The sequence below is a fragment of the Saccoglossus kowalevskii genome, chromosome 20, assembly GCF_978046115.1.
Source record: "Saccoglossus kowalevskii chromosome 20, keSacKowa6.1, whole genome shotgun sequence".
NCBI classification, from domain to species: domain Eukaryota; kingdom Metazoa; phylum Hemichordata; class Enteropneusta; family Harrimaniidae; genus Saccoglossus; species Saccoglossus kowalevskii.
Window position 1 is genome coordinate 26,988,233 of NC_140660.1, and position 14,276 is coordinate 27,002,508.

The 14,276-nt window shown below is 38.0% G+C and overlaps 1 protein-coding gene across 2 annotated transcripts; it reads right to left on the reverse strand.

The window, feature by feature from the left end:
• Positions 1–552: 552 nt before the first annotated feature.
• LOC144357032 (small ribosomal subunit protein eS27) lies at positions 553–12,001 on the reverse strand. Of its 2 annotated transcripts, none has more exons than XM_085494319.1 (4): positions 11,916–12,001; positions 6,412–6,520; positions 3,780–3,890; positions 553–746 (listed from the first exon to the last, which is right to left on the reverse strand). In XM_085494319.1, exons 1-4 carry the CDS (start codon positions 11,919–11,921, stop codon positions 718–720), a joined length of 255 nt encoding a protein of 84 aa, XP_085350445.1. In that variant the 5' UTR covers positions 11,922–12,001; the 3' UTR covers positions 553–717. The 2 variants fall into 2 exon arrangements, with proteins under 2 accessions (XP_085350445.1, XP_085350446.1); XM_085494320.1 differs by lacking the exon at positions 11,916–12,001 and adding an exon at positions 11,389–11,434.
• Between the last annotated feature and the right edge of the window lie 2,275 nt (positions 12,002–14,276).

Here is a 14,276-nt window from a genome sequence, read left to right on the forward strand (position 1 = left end):
AAAGCAAATACAGTAATCCTAATTTTACACTTGTACATCTTATTAGAGTTAACACCAGAGATGGCGTGGATGTGCATTTTGCAGCCATCAATAACATCTTGAATTTTATTCTGCATTACGATCACAGAATAATATTTCTCCTTGCACATTGTTTAATTCGTTAGTTTCTCTCGTTATTCTCTTAAATTATGGAGCTACTATTTGCGACGGGTCATCTTAATTGAACCCAAGGTGTAGTTATTTACTCTGAAATATTTGTGTCGCCAGTGATTTTGTTGAGAGCCGGCCGGCCACCCTCCATATGACCTGCTACACGCCAAAATTGGCCATCTATATTCTGGTCTTTCGCAATGCAGAGAGCCATTTTTTTGCCTGTTGCAGGATGATGGCCTGCTATTAAATGCATTTGTGAAATCCCTGATCACTGTGGTGAATAATGTTTAGTGTGAAATATCACATGTAGCACCATACACCAGTGATATTTCAAGATTGTATTGATTTCTGCTAAATAACCCTAGTAACCGCAAATTATGAAAATAAGACATTGACAAGTTCTGCAAGGATAGTTGCATTTTTAATATTTCTCCATTTTTGCAATAATATTACAAAAAGTACAATTTATAATGTGTCGCTGATATTCATGGTGAAACCACAGATGTTGATAGCGTCCATCCCAGCATGCATCTCTGCACCCATCCCTGCATCCAATGTATTCAATTAATGTGCCTTCCTCCTGAATGAACAACCTGGAAAGAAAACGATGCGTTATTACGAAAGTATTTACAGTGAAAATTAATTCTAGCTAAAATAAAGTATTTTACAGTATGCAAAAATATGGGATGGGAAGGGAAGGTTGGCTTAACAGGAAATAACAAATTTATTGGACATGTGAAAACCAGAGATTTTTTTTTTTTTCCATTGAGATTGCTCTAGATGTTGCAAGATGAGAGCAACGGATTACCTACTATTGTCAACTACAGCGCCCTCATGCCATGGCCATGCACCCCCTTACCCTGGGGAATGACCATGAGCCCCCTGAATGACCAGGGATCACATGAGGTCTGATAGTAATTTTGGCCCCAAGGAAGCCATAGAATGCTCCATTTTAACTTAGAATTATCAAAAACTCCACACCCTGGTAGGGAGAACCCTATCTCCCCCACTTGGTGGCACGCTGAATTGCAGTGCTCCCTCTTGCATTTTTTTTGCTAGAAAAACCTAAGCAAGATATATACTCACAGAAATAGTATAAATGCTTTTAGGCTATAGACAAGTCTGCAGATACTCAACAATAATTTGAAACAATGTAAGTAAGTAATCAATTCTGATCATCCAGAACAATCTCAATATCTCAATGACAAAGTCTTGGTGGTTTTTACTGTAAAAGTATAAGCCATGACAAGCATCCAGAATACCAATTCTCTAGCTTCATTTGTATCACAAGTGGGACGTACATAGTAAAGCACAGTCAAAGAAATAATCCAACTATTCCGACCACAACCTCCTTGAATTGGCCAATGAACTTAATAGAATTTCTTATATGCGAGTATAAAACAAATTTTAGCTACGTGTACACCATCGTCCGAATCACACGGTCCTGTGTCTTCGACCCATAGGCCTCTACATGATACCGTGCGGGATCACGTAGGCTAATTGCGCATCTTAAGCAGCGAGATCTGATTGGGCGCGCCTCTAAACAAGGCGCCCAATCAGCTTGGACGTACCAAATTATAAAACAAAATTCTACTTCCTGTTTTTGTCGCTATGAAGACATCCTTTCCACACAAAACTGCGTCCATTGCCTGTACCTGATGAGGCTTGAGGGCACTAACACCGAAAACTTTCGCAATTTTATCATAAATATCACGATTCATGGGCACCGCCATTTTGTTTAAAATGAAACACCAAAGAGGGATTTGTAACGCGCAAACTGATTGGACAATGATTAGCCGTAACTGACTACTGGGGGCGCTGTTAGAATACGCATATTTGATGGTCGTTCTGCCAAGGTCTGTTTAGGCTTGGCAGAATAAACTTGGACCTTTTTAGCCAGCCAGCCACCCGTCTGTCTGTCATTTTTAGCCAGCCACCCGCCTGCATGTCATTTTTAGCCAGCCACCCGTCTGCCCGTCATTTTTAGCCAGCCACCCGTCTGCCCGTCATTTTTAGCCAGCCACCCGTCTGCCCGTCATTTTTAGCCAGCCACCCGTCTGCCCGTCATTTTTAGCCAGCCACCCGTCTGCCCGTCATTTTTAGCCAGCCACCCGTCTGCCCGTCATTTTTAGCCAGCCACCCGTCTGCCCGTCATTTTTAGCCAGCCACGCCACCCGTCTGCCCGTCATTTTTAGCCAGCCACGCCACCCGCCCGTCATTTTTAGCCAGCCACCCGTCTGCCCGTCATTTTTAGCCAGCCACCCGTCTGCCCGTCATTTTTAGCCAGCCACCCGTCTGCCCGTCATTTTTAGCCAGCCACCCGTCTGCCCGTCATTTTTAGCCAGCCACCCGTCTGCCCGTCATTTTTAGCCAGCCACCCGTCTGCCCGTCATTTTTAGCCAGCCACCCGTCTGCCTGTCATTTTTAGCCAGCCACCCGTCTGCCTGTCATTTTTAGCCAGCCACCCGTCTGCCTGTCATTTTTAGCCAGCCACCCGTCTGCCTGTCATTTTTAGCCAGCCACCCGTCTGCCTGTCATTTTTAGCCAGCCACCCGTCTGCCTGTCATTTTTAGCCAGCCACCCGTCTGCCTGTCATTTTTAGCCAGCCACCCGTCTGCCTGTCATTTTTAGCCAGCCACCCGTCTGCCTGTCATTTTTAGCCAGCCACCCGTCTGCCTGTCATTTTTAGCCAGCCACCCGTCTGCCTGTCATTTTTAGCCAGCCACCCGTCTGCCTGTCATTTTTAGCCAGCCACCCGTCTGCCTGTCATTTTTAGCCAGCCACCCGTCTGCCTGTCATTTTTAGCCAGCCACCCGTCTGCCTGTCATTTTTAGCCAGCCACCCGTCTGCCTGTCATTTTTAGCCAGCCACCCGTCTGCCTGTCATTTTTAGCCAGCCACCCGTCTGCCTGTCATTTTTAGCCAGCCACCCGTCTGCCTGTCATTTTTAGCCAGCCACCCGTCTGCCTGTCATTTTTAGCCAGCCACCCGTCTGCCTGTCATTTTTAGCCAGCCACCCGTCTGCCTGTCATTTTTAGCCAGCCACCCGTCTGCCTGTCATTTTTAGCCAGCCACCCGTCTGCCTGTCATTTTTAGCCAGCCACCCGTCTGCCTGTCATTTTTAGCCAGCCACCCGTCTGCCTGTCATTTTTAGCCAGCCACCCGTCTGCCTGTCATTTTTAACCAGCCACCCGTCTGCCTGTCATTTTTAACCAGCCACCCGTCTGCCTGTCATTTTTAACCAGCCACCTGTCTGCCTGTCATTTAGCAGGCACGCTACTTAGACAGAATCAAAATTTCAACTGATAGGCAAAACAGAACCAATTTTCAATCCAACGAAATAACCGTAAATAACCAACAAAAAAATTAATTTCTATGAAGTTTTTAGACAGGTTACTTCCTATTTTTTGGTTACAGCTCCGGTCACAATTTTACAGGCTGAAACCACCCAATTTTGTGGCAGCTTTGGTACAAATTATTTAAATCATTGTCATGGCACAAACCGTCATGGTTTATACGTAGTAACATGACCGTAATTTAACAAGTACAGGCTGGGTTGCCAATTTGACACGCATGCTAGAATAAATGATGGATAGTATTTCTGGAATCAAAGCAAAGAATGTTTACCTTCCGTGAGTCTTGCTCTGCCGCCTGTTGGTTGACACAACACTGTGGAACACCCCACACAAAGTACAACTGTCTGTGCATGGCTGAACACTGTGGTAATTTTATAACATCCTGTAAAAAATAATAATCACAATCTTACGTAAATACACAACTGTGGATAAAGATTACAATAAACCAATTTCCCATTCACTGCAAGATCCTGAGTTATGCGTGAAATCAAACTTCAAAACAGGACAAACAAAGATCATAGTGTCGTAGTGGGGTCAAACATCGCTTGGGATTTGACAAATGCCAAAGTATTTTGGGGGATATTTCCATGCTTAATAATGTGCTGTACACATTTGATGATTATCAATTTCATTGAAGTAAGGGTATTCAAACGCATTATTTCCCTGTTAAAGATCGGCCTTTTTAGGGGGTATGGGACAGATTGCTGGTGCCACCATCCCTACCTCTCCAACATACAATATACACTCCTGTCTATACAGAAATCCTAAAAAAAAATGATGTCGCGTACTATAGAATACTTTATTTTAGCTGGAATTAATTTTCGATGAAAATATTTTTGGGTGTTTTGTATAGAATTTATTTTCACTAATTTTTGACGAGTTATGAATGTAAAACATAGGAAAAATGTATATTGGCTGGATTTTATTTTAACTGAATCATTCCTTCAGCGAAAATTTTTTGCAAGCGAAAATAAAGTATTTTACAGTACGTTCCCTTCATCTGCCTGTCAACGCATACCTAACTTTTATTCATGGGGAGGGTGCAGGCTTTCTATTGAAATCTGGTAACTGAAGCCAATGACTGCCAACTTGTCTGGGTACTTTGAAATTAGAAATTTATAAATCAATTTGAAAATAACAGTTTCTGTCCCTCTTATAAATAGACACTGTACTTCAAATCTTAATGAAAAGTATAAGCGGGTGAAGGTTTAGTGACGAGATTACAGTACAGTACAAGTGTAACCAAATTGCTTTGCTTTGTCTGTCAATAAAAACATTTTTCAATTCAGTATCAACGGTTTCAATTTCAACTTCCTTCTTTGCAGTATTTACAATGTTACTAGGTATGATACGTATTTCAGTAGATAATGTACAATTTAAATATACAGTAGTTTTGAAAACAAAGTCAGGGATCAAAATTTAGACCTGTCCACCTGTCAGGCAGATTTTAGCTGGGACAGATAAACCAACAAATTGCCTGTCCACCTGTCCCAGACCGGCAGATTTTAGCTGGGACAGATAAACCAACAAATTGCCTGTCCACCTGTCCCAGACCGGCAGATTTTAGCTGGGGCAGATAAACCAACAAATAGCCTGTCCACCTGTCCCAGACCGGCAGATTTTAGCTGGGACAGATAAACCAACAAATTGCCTGTCCACCTGTCCCAGACCGGCAGATTTTAGCTGGGGCAGATAAACCAACAAATTACCTGTCCACCTGTCCATTAGAAAATGAACAATATGTATAGTATCAAAGCAATCGGACTTACAGTTTTTAACAAGAAATCGAAAATATCACTTTTCACCAAAAATTACAAAAATATTCACCAAAATTAGAGAATTGAAGATATCACCACGAAATGAACAAATCTGAGAGAGGTTCACATGTAGTACCTATATATGTAGTATCAAAGCAATTGGACTTACAGTTTTTAACAAGTCGAAAATCACTTTTTACCAAAAATGATAAAAATATTCACCAAAATTAGAGAATTGAAGATATCACCACGAAATGAACAAATCTGAGAGAGGTTCACATGTAGTACCTATATATGTAGTATCAAAGCAATTGGACTTACAGTTTTTAACAAGTCGAAAATCACTTTTTACCAAAAATGATAAAAATATTCACCAAAATTAGAGAATTGAAGATATCAACATGAAATGAACAAACCTAAGAGAGGTCTACCCAAGGTACATATACACCAAGTATCAAAGCATTCAGGCTTGTAGTTTTCAAGAAGAAGTCGAAAAAGTAAAACATTGACATGGACGACGGACAATCACTCATATGATAAGCTCCGCTCGACAAAGTCGACAGCGAAGCTAAAAATTGCCTTTCCCTCTGGACAGTGACCAAATGGAGTAGCCCAAAATTGCTGATGTCTTTGAATTTAACATTTTATTTATTTTGAATAATATGTCATAATATATCTTGCTAGGGGCAGGTACATCATGAATTGGGACAGGCAACTTTAATTTTCAATTTCAACCCCTGAAGATTAAAGCTAACTAAATGTTAAGCAAGGTTTTCTCCAGGGCATTATAGAGCAAGGGTTCCCAACAACATTTTGCATAACAATGAATACAAGTCATGAACATTGTTATGCAAATTGGTCGATACTTTGTTATTTTAATGGAGAGAAAACTGTAAAGTTACGCCCAAATTGTACTGTACGTGTATGTTTTAAAGCGCGGGGGGGTGGGGGGTGGGGGGGGGGGTGTCGTAACCTGCGCATGCATCAGATGGCTATAGCGTGTCATTGTTTACAAACAAGCGTCTAACCATGAGCCTTTGTGGTTTTAGCGTGTGTTGTCGCTTACGCTTACGACTCAACTCCCGTGCACGCACAGGTGACGACCCACTCGCTTTAATTATCTGTTGACAATATTTTTAACTATACCTGGACATTTGACATCCATGAAATAACTGTTGGGAGATTGTACAAGACGTTTCTTCTTGTGTCGTCTCTTCTCCTCCTCCGGACTTGGATTCAGTAAATCTTTAGCGAGCTGCAAACCAAATAAAAAAATATTGGATAAACACCAGGTAAAATGCATGGTAACCAAGACTACAGGTTGGAGTAGAATTTTAAAGGCCCATGCAGGCTCCTCGCGACAACAATTTCGGAGCCACTTTGCTAGACAAATTTTAGCAAGTCCAAAAACAAAGACAGTTGTATTTTTTACACCTATTTTGCTTATAAAAATATGAATTTCATTTAACCAAACTATGAATTCCATAACTGCCATGGTGTATGTAATGAATTTATGATTTTCAATTGAATCAAAGTGGCATGTAATACTGGCTTAGAGGGCACACTGATTAAAAAAATTGTGGAGAGAAAGTGGAGTTGTGATCACACGGCAGTGGTCAAAATTGGCAGTTGTACATTGTTTTCAGACGACCAAAATCTGAAAACTGGTTGTCCATTGGGACAACTGCAAAAATAAATACATTAACAATACTTATTAGGAGCGCATGTGAACCAACATGCATTGTATACAGAATGGTAAATCAAAGAAAGCTTAGAAAGAACTCCCATGTGCTGAGAGTATTGGAGACACATTAAATATAATTTGAAATTACTTAGCTGAAAACTAATTATGCAAATCAGAAAATTAATATGACCAGATTTGAGTGTAAAACTAATGAGGTCTGCGCAATGTAACAGAAAATCTATGTCTCCAAGTTTAATTGAAATGTGATTAGAACCAAAAAATTATGAATTATTATGCTTATTAGGGAATTAATATGAACAGATTTTTACCCCAAACTAATTAGGTTTGTACATTGTCCTAGAGCATCTTTGTACTAAGTTTCATTGAAATGGAATAATTAATACCGTGAAAATTCCAAAATTTCGACCCCTCTAAAAATTCGTCCGCCTATTTATTTGCCGGGTTTCGGTGTTTAATTTACCTCCAAATTTTCGACTCCACTAAAAATTGCCGACTCATTCTTATTCGAAAATTGCGACCAGTTTTAGTTTTCCCCCAAACGAAAAAAAACACGATGTGAGCGTTCAAACGGGACCTTCCTCGAAGGCATGAATCCGGGTTTCTGATTGAGAGATTTTTATTTTATTGGTAACGAAAATATATTCTAAATAAACGAAGTTTCAAATAAAAACGAACACAAAAATCTCGGCATGCTGCGTTTCTGAATTGTTGATTATTACTGTACTCAGTAGTGATTATAATAATGTACACAAAATAAATTTGTTGAATGGTTATGAAATACAAATAAAAGTCAACTTAGTTTCATCGTAAGCGAATGATTCCGGTCTCGTATAAACGTTTGATGCTGTAGGATATCCGCCATGTTCTCTTAGGTCAAATAGGTCAAATCGCTAATTAACCAATCAAAAAGCTGGATGATGCCAACGTGTTCAAATTACCATAGCTTATTTAAATATGTTAATGTTATTGAACGCAATGCGGAAGAGATTGATGTTGTAGCACGATATTTTGGCTTGGATTTTGATGCGAAAATGGCATGATTTTTTTTAAATAAAAAAAATTAGTTGTTTTTAAAAAATAAACTGGTCATCTGAAGAATAATTTAACATTGTTCACAGTGATAACAGCTCATTCTCGAAAGGAAGCTTACCCGCTCACGCTAGTCATGATAAAAATCATACACGTGTACTCTTGAATAAACAAACATCAATGACTACGGTAAAACTTAGACTATTTTAGCCGGCAGGATTGATTGAAATATCCGAAAAATGATGCCAAAATACACCTTAAAAGTCCCATTTTATTTTCTTAAATCCCATTTTATTTTTTAATCCAAGGGCGAATTTACGGCAGAATTTGGTCCCTCAAATAAGGGACACGTGAGCTTTGATTCTAACCGGATACATTGCACTGGGTCGGGGAGATAGTTTGCTAAACTTCCATGCATCTTTTGTCCAATGGGTACCTGTACTTCGAACATTCGCAAGTTTTTCTAGGTAGTGCGAGACAGCTTCGTCTTTTGACCTATTAGTTTTGTGCTGACCTCTTCTCCGCGTCTTGATGTTTTGTTTTGCTTGTCATAATACTCACTGATTGATGACTTTGTTTAGATTTTGAGTTACAACTCGGCCACGACCTTTGCTTTTACCGTGAAACATGAGGAAGTTTACGTCAATTGACGGACATTGCATTTTTTAAAAACTAATGAAGCACACTGTCTATCCCCATTTTTTCATTTGCTGATTTCTATTCTGAAAAATTCGACCGTCCGAAAATGCAACTTAATTTTGACTCTAAAAACACGTCACATATCTAACACCAATTATTTAAAACCGGTCGAAATTTTGGAGTTTTTACGGTACTTTAGATATCAGTGTGAAAGCTTAAAATTGGTTAATTATGCAAATTAGGTAATTAATATGTACAGATTTTAACCCACAATTATTCAGGTCTGTCTATTGTCCTACAGCATCCATGTACATTCATTGATATGTGATGTATAGTACCTGGGATATCAGTGTGAAAGTTGGTTAATTATGCAAATTAGGTGATTAATATGCACAAATATTTACCGGAAACTAATTGGGTCTGCATAATTCTAGATTCATTGAAATGTGATGATTAGTACTTTAGATATCAGTAGAAAAGCTGAAAATTAATTATGCAAATTAGGTAATTAATATGCACAATTATTTACCCTGAAACTAATCAGGTCTCTGCATAGTCCTAAAGGATCTATGTACCAAGTTTCATTGAAATGCGATGATTAGTACTTGAGATACCGGTGGAAAAGCTGAAAATTAACTAATTATGCAAATTAGATGATTAATATGCACAAATATTTATCCGAAACAATCAATCTCTGCATAGTCCTTGAGTATGTAAGTACCAAGTTTCATTGAAATGTAATGCTCACTACTTGTATCAAAAGCTGAAAATTAATTATGCAAATTAGGTAATTATATGTACTGATATTACCATAAAAACTATCAGGTCTGTGCAGTGTCATATGACATCTATGTAACAAGTTTCATTGAAATGTGATGATTAGTACTTGAGATATCAGTGGAAAAACCGAAAATTGACTAATCATTATGCAAATTAGGTAATTAGTATCCACGGATTATTACCAAAAACTAATCAAAACCTAGCATTAGTTCAGAGCATCTATGTACCAAGTTTCATCAAAATCCAATGAGTGGTTGTTTAGATATCAGTGGAACAGTCATGGAACCACTAAAAATAGCTAATTATCATGCAAATTGGATAATTAATATGCACAGATTTTTACCAAAACCTAATCAAATCTGCGCATATGTTCAGAGCATCTATGTACCAAGTTTCATCAAAATCCAATGAGTGGTTCTTTAGATATCAGTGGAACAGTCATAGAACAGCTAAAAATTAGCTAATTATCATGCAAATTAGGTAATTAACGAGCATGGATTTTTACCAAAACCTAATCAAATCTGCGCATTGGCCCAGAGCATCTATGCACCAAGTTTCATCAAAAACCGATGTATGGTTCTTGAGATAGCAGTGGAACAGTCGAACACACACACACACACACACACACACACACATACAGACAGACACACTAACTGCAAAGACTCCCATTTTCAAAAAAATGTATTAGCAGATTCCTTGTAAACTCAAACAAAAATTAAAATTCTAGCCGTATTTACAATGTTTGCTTGATTTTCATCTAGAAACAGCATGGCGTACCTCATTTACGAGGAAACAGTATACTGAATTGGGAAAGTGGTAAAAAAAACATCAAACTTGGCTGCCAGGTTAGTTTACTGAGAGTTTGTAATTGAATAGTTTTCTTTTTCAGTTTATAAATTTTTTTCATGGCAATCAGAACAGTATTTTTTTTTTATTCCAAAGCAACTTCATGTGAAAACAACGTGTCATTGCTGAACATGTTTACAAACAACTGTTTTACCGAGACAAATTGTCTGGTACACAATTCCGAGAAATTTTGAATACTGATTTATTGTACATTTTATTTTGACAATAGACATAAATCTCTAATTTAATTAAGCATACTAATAAAAAAATGTTACTATTCTTGCACTATGAGGAAAATTTGAAGCCAAAACCTCTAAAGAATGCCTCACGCTTACTGGACTTGAAATACAAGAGCACAAGTGTGATAGGGTAATCAAAATATCTCTAGTTAATACAAAATTTGTAATTTGATAAAATGAAATAAAATAAGTGTAAAAACTAGGAAAATCTGGGGCATAAAATTGTTGTTTGTGCCTCAAGTTACCTACACAAACATACAATTTTAATTTTTAAAGACTGACCAACAAACTGATGCAACTTGACTTTGGGGATTTCCATTTTAAATCCTGTTTAAAAGGCCAACTGGAGTGCACAGATTTACAAGGGAAGAATTTATAAACAACATTTGGAACATCAAAGGGTCTCTATGAAAACACGAGGCATCAAGATGATGCTTCTGTGAAGGTTAATCCCTGTATTGATTGATATTGTGATGGAAATATTCAACTATTTTTGGAGAGTCTCTAAGGCAATTGTCTCCTTAAATTTTGAGCCCGGAAATTTTAACCATCCAAAATGTTTTCATTTTGTTCAGGTTCATGCTGAGCCACATAATTACTTTTACAGCTACATTTTATTATCAAAATTAGGCAGTTACTGATAACTGCATTTTTTGGAAACTTCATAATTAGCTTAATGCATCAAGGTTTTCAGAATGTGGTTTCACTGGTCAGGTAATATAATTACGCCATACTATTGGACTTGTTAAAAACGATTCCTGAGGGAAAGAACAAAATTTGGTTTGACTACGCACTCCAGGGGACAGTCTAAATTATGTAAATTATAATTATGAGAAGTTGGTAATAGTTACTGGTGGAAAAATTGGAGCAAAAACGGGTACTTACAGGCATGTTGTACGGACAGAATTATTGTGTTTTCAAATTCGCAGAGTTTCAGCGAACTAGTGACGATGTCGAAACCAAAACAAGATGATTGCACAACGAATGGCAAGTCTCACGCATGCCCAGAACAAACTCCAACGAAACCAGACGAACATTGAATTTTGACAGTATTCGGACGTTGTTTCGCAATAAAAAAACAATTGACAGGCACGTACATATTTCACAATCTAAGGATAAGTATTTTTTTTTTATTTAGGACGCAGAGAGCCGTACAAAATGCGGAAAGTCGGATGTAAACATTGGAACGTAATTCCCATGCCGCACACAAAATGGCGGACGACACACAACTTTAAACGATTCATTCACATACAACCAGTTTTTGATCTGGATTCACGTTTACAGGGGTCGAATTTTGCAATATGCGACGGGGATGGACTCTCTAAGCATTCATCATCCTCAAAATTGTGAAGAAATTAAATGTAGATGAACAAAAACTGTGATAAATCACATAGTTTCAGCCTAATACTTACAGGCATGACGGCTGTGCTTATCAGTACAGCTAAAAAGGCTGATGTCACGTGACTTGCTCGACTGGACGGGTTTCCCTTACACGGTACAAAGGGATAAACCTAGAAACCTAAACATTTAGGGGGGGGGGCTTTCTCGAGTAACACTATTTAGGCCAGACTTTTGTTATCCTTTGTTTTGCGAATCCGCCGAATGAACAGAAGCCGAAAATGAAATAAAATTAGCATGATTTCTCACGCCCGCCGACTTAAGGTGCAAAAAATTGCTGAAAAAAATTATTTTTATCTTTATTTTTTTTTCCGCCCGCCGCATAACAAATCCAAGTTGCATTTTCGTGGGAGTATCATGATTAAAGAACCAAAGTCTCGCGCAGATGAAAAACAAGGTTATACATGAAATAACATTTCATTTCATTTCTTCTCTCCGATCAATTATCTCACGTACAATTCTTTGAGAATCACACAAATCTAATAGAAAAAAAAGAGTTAATTTTTTTTTTCTGCCCTCCTCAAAAAACAACTGCCTTATAAAAACTCGAGAAACAAGGAATAAAAAAAATCTGGCCTTACTGCCAGATTTTATTGACTTTTACAGCGTTGTTTTATTTTCTTACAATGCATAGTGTGACCACGTCCATGGTGACGTTTGAGCAATTCGCTATTATGCCAAATATATCTCATCACGCATGCACAAATTCCCAGGGAGGGGTAATTACCGAGATTTTGGCCGGGGGGGGAGCTACTTCCACATTAAGTGGGTAGGAGTGTGCAGCCCACCTCTCATAAACCATACTTACTTTCTTTTTATTTATATAAACACAATTGTTTTCAGCAAAAAACAAAACACATTGGCGGGCGATGCGCTTTATTCATCTTTTTCCGGTATCTGGCTTTTTATATGCAAATTAAAATTTAAAATATATCATAGGGTGTGTCTACATCGCGCATTACAATTTGCATATAACAATAGCGCGTAACAAAGATTGTGGTAAAGAAAAGAGTGGTGTAAATAAAGATCAGTGATAATTTGAAGTAGATACAAGGAGGGAGGGGGTAAAAGAAAAGTTATATAACATTTTATTATTTAATAATTTATTTAAATACATAAGTTTGCCCAACTCCCTGTGATTATACTAGTAGTGATTATACAAACAACAACTTCATCGTCGAACTGTAACTTTCAAAACAAACATACCCTTCCTTCGATCAACTTTCAATACTGTAAAGATATAATATCAGTGTGAATTATACCTCAAGTTCAAGATCGTCACGTTGGTCGGACAATACAAAGACATGCAGTATTCAACAAAATGAAAATCCAGTGACTTCGATTTCGTTATGACGAATGGGAAGTTGTTTACAGAAATATTGTCCACAGACGCCAACGTTCAATTTATGTTATTTTATTCGATATTATGAAACGTATATAAACACGGAAGTACTAGAAGTATCATTTATACGCCCAATCTTGCTTGTTTCAATGACAATGACATCCAATACAATCATGTTGTTACTATTGCCATGAAGGTAACCTCCATGCTATTGCTCAAAGGAGAACTAAATAGAGCCTAATTTGGTGTTTGTATTTATCAAGTTATGTATATTGATTATAAATTTGAAAAAAAATGATTATCTTCAGAGTTATGATGATTTAAATATGAGAAACCATAAACTTGCGAAGGACTTCCGTTTGCGCCATCTTGCCATAAAAAACGCCCTCATGAGGTATAAACAGAAAAGGTAACAAAGCATGATGACGAAATACTGTAGTATCTGGTTAAATATAAACAACTTAGGGAGCCATAGTTGGCTGGACTGGTGAATTGACTTCTAGTCAAGGTTGTTTCGACTTTTATGTTAATGTTATTTACAAGCGTATCAACATACAAACATTATGGATGTGCGATTGATCGAGACAGGCACTTTTTTTGTCTAATGTCTAATAAATGCTGTTTCCAGTACTGCACTGTGCGTGCACATTATTTTAAAGTCTGGATGCTGGAGTATGCAATCTTGAATTCGTAGGGTGGTGGTGGAAACATTTTCGTCCATGTATTCACGGGGCTGCACTGGCAAATCATGGGACAATTGTCACAGGAACACCAAGCATATTGTTCAGACTTCCGTGTAATTTATAATTAAACTATCATCCGAACAAGGGGCATCGTCGACGATATACTCTCATCACTCACACTGGACTGATCTGAATCTTCACAGTATATACCGTACTTCCCTGATCATAAGCCCGGGGGCATGAACATGTATGAGAAAAATAAGGGATGAGCTTATACTCGAGGACCAACTCAGAAAAAATGATTTTGTTTTGGGGTTAAACACTGTAACCATCTTGCCAACAAAGAAAAA